Source organism: Pseudochaenichthys georgianus, chromosome 3 (assembly GCF_902827115.2).
Source record: "Pseudochaenichthys georgianus chromosome 3, fPseGeo1.2, whole genome shotgun sequence".
Classification (NCBI taxonomy): domain Eukaryota; kingdom Metazoa; phylum Chordata; class Actinopteri; order Perciformes; family Channichthyidae; genus Pseudochaenichthys; species Pseudochaenichthys georgianus.
Window position 1 is genome coordinate 38,838,491 of NC_047505.1, and position 14,833 is coordinate 38,853,323.

General features: G+C 47.6%; 1 protein-coding gene across 2 annotated transcripts in view; it reads left to right on the plus strand.

Annotated features, from left to right (window-relative positions):
• The window catches only part of LOC117466563 (C-type lectin domain family 18 member A-like), a 29,655-nt gene extending 16,271 nt beyond the window's left edge, over window positions 1–13,384 (plus strand). Inside the window, exons 9-13 of one of the 2 annotated variants that reach the window (XR_011645132.1) lie at window positions 59–188; window positions 354–450; window positions 1,136–1,227; window positions 11,715–11,842; window positions 13,214–13,384. Coding sequence is in view for 1 of the 2 variants with exons in the window: in XM_034109883.1 (XP_033965774.1) it covers window positions 59–188; window positions 354–450; window positions 1,136–1,227; window positions 13,214–13,251 (357 nt within the window). In the remaining variant the exon portion in view is untranslated. The remainder of the gene's footprint in view (window positions 1–58; window positions 189–353; window positions 451–1,135; window positions 1,228–11,714; window positions 11,843–13,213) is intronic. The other variant, XM_034109883.1, reaches the window with a different exon arrangement.
• Window positions 13,385–14,833: the final 1,449 nt, after the last annotated feature.

Below are 14,833 nucleotides of genomic sequence, written 5' to 3' on the forward strand. Positions count from 1 at the left end.
ATACGAGGGCTTTTAATTCTGCTTTCACTGTGGCCTTTTCTCTTGTTTACACCACAAGGGACGAGGGGGTATTCTTGCTCAGATCCACAATCAGAAGGTTCAGGACATCCTGGCATTTTATATCAGTCAGCTGGAGACGAGCAACGAGGTCACCAACACGGACTTTGAGACACGAAACTTCTGGATTGGTACAGTATTCCCTCATCCATTCATGTTAAAATGTCATACTATTTTCTCACACCTGGCAGCAACACCAGATTAGCAGACTCAGCTGTGGTTTAGACCAGATGTACTACCAGGTGGAGGTTGTGGAAATGATGCACGGACAAAAAAACAATGTTTTTACTCCACAGGTTTGACATATAAGCCTCTGAAAGACTCATTTCGCTGGGACACAGGCGAGATCCCCAGATTCAGCAGCTTCGCCTTTGGGCAACCGGACAACCAAGGGTAAGAGACACATTTACTAACAGTCACTACTGCAAAGTATAGGTGCAATGGATCTCAACAAACGAACAAACAAATCATCTTAAAGGTAGAACATTACTTTTTTGACCGGATCTTCAGCCTTTTTTTATCTACAGATGAGTATGCCTTTGGTTCTACATTATGTATTACCGAAATATTACTGCGAGAGATACATACTGTATTTTTGTCTCGAATGTGTTGTGTTTTCACATTCAAATTACATTATCTACTGAGATTTTTTCAAATAATTACATTTTTATTTATGGACTGATGAGGAAAAGACAGATGTTGGCTGACTGACAACCTTCACTCTGACCACTAGATGTCTCTCTCTTTCTGCCTGCCTTACTCCGTTTTATTTATCTATCTGTCTATAAGTAATTCTTAGTGTTTATAATTAACTACAAAACATGTCATGTTTATATTACAATATTAAAGTGTGATTTATATATCTTAGACGGAATCTGTTTGTTGGTTTTGTGAGTAACTGTAGTATAAAATACAACTTATTGTGGTGGTTCCTCTGCTTCATCAGAGATTCAATCAGACAAAAGTGATCTGGAAAAAAAGATCCCCCCCTAAACTTTACAATAACATTTTAGTATTCAGTAGTTCAGAAAAGCCAGTGAAAAAACCTCAGAACATATATATTTGTCTCTCTGTCCAGCTTTGGAAACTGTGTAGAGCTGCAGGCGTCAAGTGCCTTTAACTGGAACGACCAGCGATGTAAAACGCAGAACCGATACATCTGCCTGCACGGTAAGAGTCCTTCTGAAGATAAAAAATGTTGTGTGTAAAGTTCAAGTTATTTTTTCTACAAATGACCACACAAAGTTATGTTGACCTTTTTTGACATTCTTTGGGCACAAAACCAAATTATGGAGCTTTAATAGCAATGCTCCAGAGTGTACAAATTGAATGCATGGTTGGGTGAATTTGTCCCACTGCAGCAGCATGTGCTCAGTTAACTTTAGGGAAGATGGGCTTCATGTCTCATATTTCCCCCTAAACGTAGCATGCCTGTAAAGCTCCAACTGATGTGCAGAACCACCAGGCTCTGGACTTCATAGTGGAACAGATGCCTCTCCAAAACTGGAGTGCTGGTCCAATTAGAACAGGATTCAATGGGGGTGATATTTTTGCCCAGACCGTTATGTTGTTCACCTTGTGAAGCTGACAATTGAGCGGCTCGACCACGCAAGGAGGCAGAGGCAGAGGCAGAACGTCCAAAAATACAACCCGGTGTGGGCATTTATTAACTCATACGACACAGCCTCAATCTGCTGCTCCTGTGCGCACAGTCACCAGCCACCACACTACCAGCCTCCACACAGATAGGGCAACAGAGCCTAAATACACACCCACACTAATCAAACCAACAGGACACAGATGAGGGGGGAGGAGACAACACAGAGCAGCAGGTGCACACAATCAGCAACAGACATGGGGATAGGGGAACACTTTTCAACATAAAACCAGGAAACAGAGACAGACAAACTAAAACACAGACAGATGCACAAACTACATACACTTTGCCACCAATGAAGCTACAGAATCCGTAACGGAGGCCGAGATCTATGGCCCCAGAGATCACCTCCGTTACATTTCCTCACCCCTCTCCCCTGGAAGCGCAGTGTCTTAAAAACCTTGGCTTCCCTGCAAGGTTTCTGCTTCCCCTTGTGCAGCATGGTTTCCTCAGGGGGGGGCGTGAAGTCAGAAGGAAGCTTCCCTTTCTTCCTCTTCGGGATCTGATTCTTCCTCTCCCGGCGCTCCTGCTGGTTCTGCTGCCTGACGTGATCTCTCTCCTGACGGATCTTTTCAGCCATTTTCACCCGCTCCTCCTGGGCTAGAAACGCCTCTTCCTCGTCTTTAGTTTCCTTCTCCTCTGCCAGTTTCTTCTTAGAGAGCCGGGACCGCGGCCTCTCTAGCTGAGCGGGATCTGCCCGGACCGCTGCATCAGCGTGGCTATCTGCTGCTTCATCTGGATGAGCTCCCTCTCACGCTCCTCCTTCGTGCTGCGCTGCAGGTGACGCTGCAGGCTGCTGTTCACCTTCTCCAGCTTCTTAGCGGCCGCTCGCTCCAGTTCGCTCTTCAGCTGGCGGTTATTCTCCTCCAGGATTTTTACCAGCTCCTCCCGCTTAGATGTTTCTTCCTCCTTTCTGGCCTTCTGGGCTGTGAGATCTGCCTGTCGCTGTCTCTCCAGCAGCTGACGCTCCATGATGCGCTCCGCCTCCTCCTTCTGTTGCTTTTGCCGGTCCTGCTCCTGGAGCTCCATGCGGTACTCTTTGATCCGCTGCATCACTTTCCTTTCTCTTTGGGTCTGGTCCCCATACCAGACGTTGATGCGGTCGAGCTCCTCAGCCAATCTGCCGTCTTGCCTCCGGAGTCTCCGTTCCTCTTTTATCATGGATACCTGCTCCTCCATGTTTCTCAAACGGCACTCCTCCTGCTTCTGATATCGCATGAATGACTTCATCATCTCCTTCAGTTGGTCAATCCTGTCCCCTGGTTGACCAGCCGTGGCCCCCTGGTCAGCTCCAGGCATAGCCACACAGTCATCTGGCTCCTCTCTTTGGTCGCTCTCCTTTCCTCTCTGCATTTTCACCTCCTCACTTGGTCAGTCCCACTTCTGACACCAATTGTGCAGCTGACAATTGAGCGGCCCGACCAAGCAAGAAGGCAGAGGCAGAACGTCCAAAAATACAACCCGGTGTGGGCATTTATTAACTCATACACATATGATATGACACAGCCTCAATCTGCTGCTCCTGTGCGCACAGTCACCAGCCTCCAAACAGACAGGGCAACAGAGCCTAAATACACACCCACACTAATCAAACCAACAGGGGAGGGGGGAGGAGACAACACAGTGCAGCAGGTGCACACAATCAGCAACAGACATGGGGATAGGGGAACACTTTTCAACATAAAACGATAGTTACGGCTGTAACTACGGTTCTATGAGTCCCGGATGACCGCCAGAGGCGGTGCTTTAGCACTGGATATGTCCATCGCGCGCATGCGCAGCTCGAGTACCAATAACAACAAAGTCACCTGTGACCCACGTGACACCGGCTATATCCGCCGGTATTGTCAGAGGATCTGTTCCCCGAATCTTCTCGCGAGCACACAAGAATTCTGAGTGACAGGGAACTCTGGCGGTCATCCGGGACTCATAGAACCGTAGTTACAGCCGTAACTATCGTTCTATTTCATCCCTACTGACCGCCAGAGGCGGTGCTTTAGCACTGGATGACCTATACCAACAATGTCATGAAGAATCCAAGCCCTTGCTCACCACTGGAAGCAGCGGAGCTCGGCAAAAGGACCACGCCCAAAGAATGGGGAGTGGCGACATTGACCTGATGACAACTGGAGAATGTGCCAGAAGACGCCCACGACGCCGCGGCGCAGATGGTCTCCAGGGGCACCCCTCTCAGGGCAGCCCAATATGTTGAGATGCCCCTTGTAGAGTGGCATCTCAGCCTGGTGGCAGGGGGCGGCCACTGGCCCCGTAAGCCTGTGAGATGGTATCGACAACCCAGTGGGGAAGCCACTGGTTAGAGGGCCTAACCTCCTTTAGTGCCGCCAGGGCAAACTCAAGAGTTGCTCCTCCTGCCGTATACAGGCAGTAGCCTTGATATACGCCCTTTGGGCACCCCCCGGGCACAGCAACTTCGATGTGCCGTACTCCTGAATGTCAAAGCGTGCCAGCTGGGCAGGCTGATTGAAGTGAGTTTGTGGAAGGACCCCGGGCGGGAATGCCACATTTGCCCAAAGGGCAACGCATGAGAGTCTCACCTCGGGCATGTATTGTTTATGGAGAGGACATGCAACTCCCCGACTCGCTTCCCTGAGGCTATGGCAAGCAGAAATGCTGCCTTTGTGGGCAGCCACCTAAGCCCCACCTGGGCCAGGGGCTCGAAGGGAGGAGGTGATAGGGCATCCGGCAGCAAGGGCAGGTCCCAAGCCGGAGCCCTCGGGGTGCAAGGGGGACGCTGCCGTAAAGCCCCTCTCATAAAGAGGGACACCGACCTGTGGCACCCCGCCGTGGCGCCGTCGACCCGAACATGTTGGGCAGAATCGCAGCCACATAAATTCAGAGTGGAGTGAGAATGTCCACTCTCTAGAAGGGACTGTTGTCTAAGCAACAATGTACATGCTGTCCCCAAGGAACACGCACATTCTTGCCCCCCAGTTGGGGTAGAAAGTGCGTGAGTGCAAGCTGCACGGCCCGAAGCTCTAGCACGTTGACCCGGCGCGCACTCTGCTGGGCAGACCACTGACCCTGAACGGTCCTGCCCTGCCGCACTGCACCCCACCCTGAGAGACATGCACCTATGGTGATGGTCTCCTGGCGGGATGGGATGGCGCCCATGGGCACGCCTACCAGAGATAGGCCTTGCCCCTCCAGCGTGACGGAGAGTGGAGCAATGCTGCGACACCCTGACTTCACTGTGCCTGTGCCACTTGGCGTCCAAGTGAAGGCTGTTCAGCCACCTCTGCATGGGGCACACCGACAGCGGGCCTAAGGGCCCAGCGGCCGAGGCAGCTGCCAGTCTGCCCAAGGGCCGGAGGAACTGAATATAAGGCACCCTCTTGCCCGGCCCACGTGGAAGTAGGCATCCCTCGGTTGGGAACCACTCCACCTGTGCGTATGCAGTAGTCAGCATATAGAATGGCAGCACCTTCAGGAATCTGTTGATTCCTCTGAGGTCCAAGATCGGGCGAAATCCGCCGACTTTCTTGCTCACGAGAAAGTATGCCGAGTAGAACCCCCTGGCTAAGCAGAGGGTCTTACTGGGTTGATTGCGTCCTTGGACAAAAGGACGGACAACTCTTGGCCCAGAGGTAGGGCCCCTGCCGGATCGCTGACGACTGTCAATTAGACCCAGCCGAAGGATAGGGGCCGGAGCTGCGGTCCGTACCCCTGGGTTAAGGTGAAAACCACCCAAGGGAAGGAAGTACAGACTGCCCAGAAACTGAGCTGCTGCTGGGAAAGCAGCCGCCGACCACCCCCGGGATTTCAGAGCCCAGCCCCCCGGACCCTGGAGCCTCTTGGGGGGGGTTCCGGTAAGGCTCTGGGGCACGAGGCCGCCTGGAAGGCGGGTGACATGGGGCACGAAAGTCATTGGGAGGCGGTTGAGTGGGCCGCTAAGACCTCTGCAGACCACCCCTGTAATCCAGCGGCTGAGTGCGGCTGCTAGAGCGGCCCCTGGGCCTGCTGGTAGTGGGCACAGGTCTGCGAGGACCCGAGTGCTGCTGCCTGGTCTGCCTAGCTTGGGCGGCACACTCCAGTGCCTCCAGGGCAGCTGATCTAAACAGCTCCCCTGGCTCGACTGGTACGCGACGGAGGACTCTCCGTCAACCGGAGGAGGTGCGTCAGCCGAAGGAGGGGTGCCAACCGAAGGAGGGGCGCTAGCAGCCCCTACACCGGGCCCAGGCTGAAGGGCCAAGAGGCGACTTCATCATGCCCCTATCGGCAGCTAGCCGATCCACTTTAGAGGACAGCCTATCTCTAGTCCTTCTATTGGGGGGGAGCACACAAAGCCATCGCTCCCTCAAGTCGCCGGGAACGGCCGAATTGATCTGGAGGAGTACGTGACAAGGAGAGGTGTCTGTTGGCTGCTGCCAGACGTTCCACCTCAGTGATTCGAGCCACTCTGAGCACCCGAGGCATGCAGCTACAGCTCATGCAGGTGTTTACCGTGAGAACCTCCCTCAGATGCTCGAATTTCGTCCCCACTGACCGCCAGAAGCGGCCGAGGCAGGAGGGGCAGCGGTCGTGGCCGTCCTCTGGCTCAAGAGAAACCCTACAGGCGCTACATGAATGAACCATTCTGTAGGTAGCCAGATGCAGCGTAGCCAGGAGCGGGTGCGGGAACACGCCTTCACCAGCTACCTGCTTAATGGAAAGAGTAGAGCGTTGCTGCTACTCGCCGAACAGAAAGAGGGATGTAATTACACCCACGTTACGGCAGAGGGAGCGGGAGCGAGATCACTGCCTTCACCTAGCTGGATTAGTAAATAAGGCAGTTTACCAAGAGCGGGGGCGAAAACACTGCCTTCACTGGCTGAGCTAGAGGCGAGTGCCAGATGCAGCGTAACCGGGAACACAGCCTTCACCAGCTACCTGTTTAACGGAACCAGGCAGTTTAGCGTCTACCAGGAGCGGGGGCGAGAACACTGCCTTCACTGGTTGAGTTAGAGACGAATGCCAGATGCAGCGTAACCGGGAGCGGGTGCGGGAACACAGCCTTCACCAGCTACCTGCTTAACAGAAAAAACAAGGCAGTTTGGCGTCTACCAGGAACGGGGGCAAGAACTGCCTTCACTGGTTGAGTTAGAGACGAATGCCAGATGCAGTGTAACCGGGAGCGGGTGCGGGAACACAGCCTTCACCAGCTACCTGCTGAACAGAAAAACAAGGCAGTTTGGCGTCTACCAGGAGCGGGGGCGAGAACTGCCTTCACTGGTTGAGTTAGAGACGAATGCCAGATGCAGTGTAACCGGGAGCGGGTGCGGGAACACAGCCTTCACCAGCTACCTGCTTAACAGAAAAACAAGGCAGTTTGGCGTCTACCAGGAGCGGGGGCGAGAACTGCCTTCACTGGTTGAGTTAGAGACGAATGCCAGATGCAGTGTAACCGGGAGCGGGTGCGGGAACACAGCCTTCACCGGCTACCTGCTTAACGGAGAAACAAGGCAGTTCCGCGTCTACCAGGAGCGGGGGCGAGAACTGCCTTCACTGGTTGAGTTAGAGACGAATGCCAGATGCAGTGTAACCGGGAGCGGGTGCGGGAACACAGCCTTCACCGGCTACCTGCTTAACGGAGAAACAAGGCAGTTCCGCGTCTACCAGGAGCGGGGGCGAGAACACTGCCTTCACTGGTCGAGTTAGAGACGAATGCCAGATGCAGCGTAACCGGGTGCGGGAACACAGCCTTCACCAGCTACCTGCTTAACAGAAAAAACAAGGCGGTTTGGCGTCTACCAGGAGCGGGGGCGAGAACTGCCTTCACTGGTTGAGTTAGAGACGAATGCCAGATGCAGTGTAACCGGGAGCGGGTGCGGGAACACAGCCTTCACCGGCTACCTGCTGAACGGGAAGAGTAGAGCGGTGCTACTACTCGCCGAACAGAAAAAGGGATGTAGCTACATCCGCATTACCGGTAGAGGGAGCGGGAGCGAGAGCACTGCCTTCACCTAGCTGGGTAAAATAAAGAAGCTAACAGTATACGCAAGACGTTAGCCGAGCGGCTGCTGCTAACGATCAAGCGAGATCAAGTCAAATAACACACATGTTTAAGACCAGATAACTAGCTTCTAAAGAATAGAATAGCACAGAGCCGTAGTTACAGCAGTAACCATGGCCAGGGCTCACACGGCATCTAACCGTAGTTACAGTAGTAACTATGGCCAGTACTTACACGGCTTAGAACCGTAGTTACAGCCGTAACTCTGGCCAGTACTTGCACGGCTTGGATACTTACACAGCATAGAGCAGTAGTTACAGTAGTAACTCTGGCCAGTACTTGCATGGTTTAGAACCGTAGTTACAGTAATAACTATGGCCAGTACTTACACGGCATAGAGCCGTAGTTACAGTAGTAACTCTGGCCAGTACTTGCATGGTTTAGAACCGTAGTTACAGTAGTAACTATGGCCAGTACTTACACGGCATAGAGCCGTAGTTACGGTATTGCCTATGGCCAGTACGTGCACGGCTTGGAACCGTAGTTACAGTAGTAACTATGGCCAGTACTTACGGCTTAACCCCGTAGTTACAGTATTAACTATGGCCAGTACTTACACAGCTTGGAACCGTAGTTACAGTAGTAACTATGGCCAGTACTTACGGCTTAACCCCGTAGTTACAGTATTAACTATGGCCAGTACTTACACAGCTTGGAACCGTAGTTACAGTAGTAATTATGGCCAGTACTTACGGCTTAGAACCTTAGTTACAATAGTAACTGTGGCCGGTGCCTAAAAGTGTCAGCCAACGGCTGCCCACTAGACAATATAATATTGGGAGGATGAAATCCTCCTTAATGGCCATACATGCAGAGCACACGGCACACACAGTGAAGATTGTTCTCTGCATATCGTCCTAGTGCTAGGAGTCTAGTACTAGGAGCAGTAAATACCACGATATAGCGCTACTGCAACCATACCATGCATTTACCGGGAGCAGCAGCGAGAGCACTGCCCTCACCGGCTGAGTTAAATAATGAAGCTTAACCGTACATGCAAGGTGTTAGCCAAGCGGCTGCTGCTAACAATCAAGCAACCAAGTCAGAACACAATGTTAAGACCAGATAATTAGCTTCTAAGAAAGAGAACAGCCCGCATAGAACCGTGTCTGGTTACAGTAGTAACCGCACATGCCGAGCACACAGCACCCGCCGTGAAGATGTTTTCTGCAGATCATCCTAGTGCTAGGAGTCTAGTACTAGGAGCAGTAATACAACGAACTAGCGCTACTGCAATCAAACCCTATGCTACAGGGAGCGGGAGCACTGCCCTGAGTTAATAGTTAAGCTCAACAGCAAGGTGTTAGCCAAGCGGCTGCTGCTAACAATCAAGCGACCAAGTCAGAACACAAATGTTAAGACCAGATAATAGCTTCTAGGAAATAGAAAGTACTTACCTTACTTTCTGCATCTAAACGAAAAACGGGTTTAAAGTATGACACTCTTGGCTTTCCATACTAAATCGAATGAGGGACGCAGCCAAAGCTGGGACTCAAATGCTAATGATAGCTCGGGCACAACGCCACAAGCAGAACTTTCAGAAGAGCATAAGGGCAACTTTATGGGAGAGGAAGCGGGAACACTGTCGTCACCAGAAAGTCTAAGCCACAAACAATCAGACGGTAATCAGGACAACTTGGCTGGGAGCGGGTGTGGAAACACAGCCATCACTAGCAACAAGCTGACACAAACCTGTCTGTCGCGGCTCTGCACAGCCGGCGCAGCTCCTGGAGGACGCGTCTAACGACCCGTAGCCCCGACTGTCAGTCGCGAAGCTTCACGCGGCCAGCTGTTTGCAGAGAAATCCCTCCGATCAAACGCTCAAACCTGAACGCTGTAGGCTACGAAAACGTAGCCACGGTACCCTCGCGCAGCGAGAAGATGAAAAGGAACAGATCCTCTGACAATACCGGCGGATATAGCCGGTGTCACGTGTCACGGTGTCACAGGTGACTTTGTTGTTATTGGTACTCGAGCTGCGCATGCGCGCGATGGACATATCCAGTGCTAAAGCACCGCCTCTGGCGGTCAGTAGGGACGAAATAGAACCAGGAAACAGAGACAGACAAACTAAAACACAGACAGATGCACAAACTACATACACTTTGCCACCAATGAAGCTACAGAATCCGTAACGGAGGCCGAGATCTATGGCCCCAGAGATCACCTCCGTTACACACCTGAATGATTGGTAGTGATGGTGGTGAGCGGCCACTCTGGGAAAGGGTTCCGAATGTCCAGTCATTTTTACCACCAGAAAAACAGCCGTTATATACTTTTTCGAGGGATCATACCTTATTTCTATACCAACATGACGATACAACTGAGGAATTTAAGTTCAATAGGAATAACCGTATATCAGGCTGATACTGAGTCAAACAAATGTATCAGGTTTGATGAAAATGGGACCTATTTTTCAATTTAATTGAATGTTTAAATACTTTATAAATTATATACTAGAATTTTATTTCAGGTTTTGAATAATTTGTTGCTGCATTAAATCATGTAACACTTCAATTGTAATTTGGAAGATTTTCAACCAAGTTGCTTGTGTGACATTTATTAAAATATATAAATATTTATGATAATAAAAGTGTATGTTTTTATTTATTAGATTGTGTTTAATAAATGTAGGAAAGCAATGTTTAAAGTGGACCTATCATGCTATTTTTAGGCAATAGCATAGGTCTCAGATATATAACATTTTAAAAATATATAAAAAACATGTCTATGAAGTGTTTTGCTCAAAATGCCAAACAGATCACCCACTCTAGCCATGCTTCATATCCCTCTATTTCACTTCCTGTTTCAAAAGTGCTGATTTTGGGTATAAAGCTTAAAAAAAATAAAATTGATTAAAAAAAGGAGGGGACTGAGTTTATGTGGGAGATTCTACCGGCAGATACTGCGGTGATGAAACGCCATATCATGGATTATCATGGATTATTTCTGAAACAGTATGGAGCTCAAAGGCTTTGTCTCTTGCCGGTTATACCACAAGGTGAGTTCCTTTTTATTTCCTGCTTCTTCACACACATGCTCTCCAGTACAGGTTAGCTCTGAGTGTAAAGGCCCTGACACACCAAGCAGTCACCAGAGAACTCGTCTCACTCTCGTCCATCGAAAACATGTTTCGTGCGGTACTGGAGCTATCAGCCATTGGAGTGTTGCCTGTGGAAGATCAGAGTGATTTCTTTGGCCGACTGCCTGTGGCCGATTCAACATGTTGAAACGCATGGCCTGACGTCATATCGGACGCAAATCTGGATCAGCTCCGTTGTAGCCCCGTTTTTAGAGATTTGGGTACGGAGGAAAAGAGAGAGGGTATTATTTTCTGACGCTGCGTGAGTTCCCTGATACACCGGGGACACATACAGTTGCAAGAAAAAGTATGTGAACCCTTTGGATTCTCCACACATAGCGTTGTGTGTTCCTTCCAAACAACTCAACTTTGGTTTCATCTGTCCGCAGAATATTTTGCCAGTAGTGCTGTGGAACATCCAGGTGCTCTTTTGCAAACTTCAAACGTGCAGCAATGTTTTTTCTGGACAGCAGTGGCTTCCTCCGTGGTGTCCTCCTCCCATGAACTCCATTCTTGTTCAGTGTTTTGCGTATCGTAGATTCGTCAACAGAGATGTTAGCATTAGCATGTGCCAGAGATTTCTTTAAGTCTCTAGCTGACACTCTAGGATTCTTCTTCACCTCATTGAGCATTCTGCGCTGTGCTCTTGCAGTCATCTTTACAGGACGGCCACTCCTAGGGAGAGTAGCAACAGTGCTGAACTTTCTCCATTTACAGACAACTTGTCTTACCGTGGACTGATGAACATCAAGGCTTTCAGAGATACTTTTGTAACCCTTTCCAGCTTTATGCAAGTCAACTATTCTTAATCGTAGGTCTTCTGAGAGCTCTTTTGTGCGAGGCATGGTTCACATCTGGCAATGCTTCTTAAGAATAGCAAATTCAAAACTGGTGTGTATTTTTTATAGGGCAGGACAGCTTTAACCGACACCTCCAATCTCGTCTCATTGGTGGACTCCAGGTTGGCTGACTCCTGACTCCAATTAGCTCTTGAAGAAGTCTTTAGCCTTCACCCTGCACTGTGAATGTTTACATGGTGTGTTCAATAAAAACATGAAAACATATAATTGTTTGTGTGGTATTAGTTTAAGCAGACTGTGTTTGTCTATTGTTGTGACTTAGATGAAGATCAGAACACATTTTATGACCAACTTATGCAGAAATCCAGGTAATTCCAAAAGGTTCACATACTTTTTCTTGCAACTGTATATATATCAAAAAGTGCATTTTGCATGATAGGTCCCCTTTAAGTCTAGGCTAATTCAGATGGGTTCTCATTTCAATTCTACAAGCAAGTCTTTCACATTAAGCATTTATTTTAAAAAGCTTTTAATGGAAACAATATAACTTGGAGCTGTACAGCAATTTGTATTTGTTTGGATAGTAGCACCTTCTGTGCTTTACTATGTCCATAAAAACGATCCGTCACTGATAATCACAGCGGAGTGACGTCTAACATGTTAATCCAGTGTGTGCATTAATGACATAACCACGACATGGAAGATGTGTGTGATCCTGTCTACACATTTAAACATGGCACTCAGTCCAAATCAATGGCACTCAGTGCTAACCATCCAGAGCCTTTGAGCGATCAATATGTGTCAACTCAACAAAGGCCTGCAGTGTTTAGCCACACACATGGCACTTACATTGATCCTAAGGAATGAGACGGTGGCAGATGTTTAGTTTTGTCCACTTGAGTTGTCTTTGCAAGTGGTCGGTGTAATCTTGTATTGATCACTCACAGCTGAATGAGGGATCAGCTCTGAATGCGGTCAACATTGCCAAGATGGCATTCTAAAACAACTCTTAGTAGTTTGTTTCAGTTTACAACAGGACTAGCATATCATAGTCTGTTTTAGTTTCTATATATGATGACTGTACATTTTGTATGGACCCAGGAGAAGTATAGGTAAAATGCTGTCACTATTGGTGATTATTTGTGATATAGGTGGCCAGGCATTACACATTGCATCTTCAAACTGCAGCTAAACATGTGAATATGTTTTGTCATGAGTAAAAAAATAACATTTCACTGAAGCAGCAAAAAGTTAGATACATAAATTCAGCTGATTATAAGCACACAGAGCCCACCACCCCATCGGACTCATTTCCAGCCTTCATTATTGTGTTGTGCTAATTGGTGATAAAATGATAAGTGGATATCACACAGCCTGAGGCAAACACTAAGCTATGTTTCTCCAGAGTAACGTCTGTGCATGTGGGTGGGAGTGTGTGTTTCCATATCCATTTGAAAGGAGTAGTCTTTTATATCATGTTTCCTCACAGCCATGTAGCATTGAAGGATTTATGGGACAAACTGAACTCCCCTTTTCCTTTCTTGCTGTGCATTTTCTCAACATGTACAATTCTGTAAAAAATGTCTTTGTTGGTGTGCGTTTCACAGCTGCAGAGCACATTGGTCGCTGGGAGGATGGCAGGTGACCCGGATTTCTTAAGGACGTGAAACAAGGTGTTGGTTGGGACAAACCACTAATGTTTGTCAATGTAGTTTAGATGTGCTGTATATACTCTACATGTAATACAAGATGTCTTATTATTAAATGGTTATATCATCTGTCTAAAACTCCTTGTTTTATTCTTTTATATAAAAGCCTGCTGTATCTTCTTCATCTTCCGGCTCTGTGACCTCAACATCGATTTGGTTCGGCATTTTGAAAGAAAGTAGCAGGTCTCTTAATGTTTCTTGCAGGAATGAGGAGAAATAAAAGATCAGACTTCTAACAGGTGTGATGTCGGGCCACGTTGAAACCACATCGTTTGTCAAACTGTAGCAAAGGGCAAATAACAGCAGCAATAAAAAAACACTAAAGCAATGAAGTCGATTATTAAAACACTAAAACCTAAAACCGTCAACGGGTCAAATGTACCCGCTATTAGAATGCATTGATTTTCAAGGTACAATGTTCTTTTATTTATCATACTAGAACACAGGGTTAACAGTGAGTTTTGAATGCACAGTGATGAAACTTATACCAATAGAATATGTGGACTCTCAGGTATAGTGTGCAGATAGCATGAAGTATAAAATATCGCTAAAAGTGTCTCTCTATCTCTCTCTCTATCTATCGATCTATCTATAACTAACTATTTATCGATCTATCTATATATCTATCTCTCTCTGTCTCTATCTATAAGGAACCACAGTAAACAACAGGCGTTGCTATAGCAACACGTCATGTTTATGTTTTCACGTGAAAATCACTGCATTTTCTATAAGGTAAATATTACCCGCTGGCGCTAATGGGTATAAATGGCCATTTTTAGGACCATTTTTTCAATCTGACTTCATATTGACAATTTTTAACAACAGAGGGTGCCACATAACACACTTTCAGGAAAAGTCACGGACTGGGAGACTTGAATATTTTATTGAAAAAAAATTACATACAATCAAGAAACAGCTGTGGGTAAAATGTACCCTTTGGCGGTTCTAGTGTTAAAGCTCAAATGCCCTCACATTCTGGATAAGTATAAAAGCAACAGAGCCCCATGATGCCTTCATTCTCTAAATCTAGGATTTCTGTTGAGTTTATCAGACCAGACACAGTTAATAATACATATTTATGTTTTAAGCCATTTTCCACCACTTAAATCAGGAATAAAAGGCCTCATTGGCTATTAAATGCAAAGAAATGTTCTGCATACATTCATGAGTCACGTTTCCCAAAAGAGGAACCATCCCGGTTGAATGAGCTTTTGAATGAAAAACAACAATCAAATGGGTAGGAATTAAATATAATAATATTAGTGATCCTACAACTTCTCCTATAGCGATGAGCTTCAGCTCCTTTCATAATGATCTGACACACAGAACACCTTTATCCCTAAAATAATCATAATAATTCCTTGCAAAAGTAGGGAGGAAATGCATTCAAGAAAAAGGATAATGATGCCATTACAAAAGGAGATGTGCTTTAGTATGGAGAGTACAGTGTACCATCGGTCATACCAATATAGTTGAAGTTGGAGAGCTTTATTTACTTTTTCTGATCCCCAACAATTT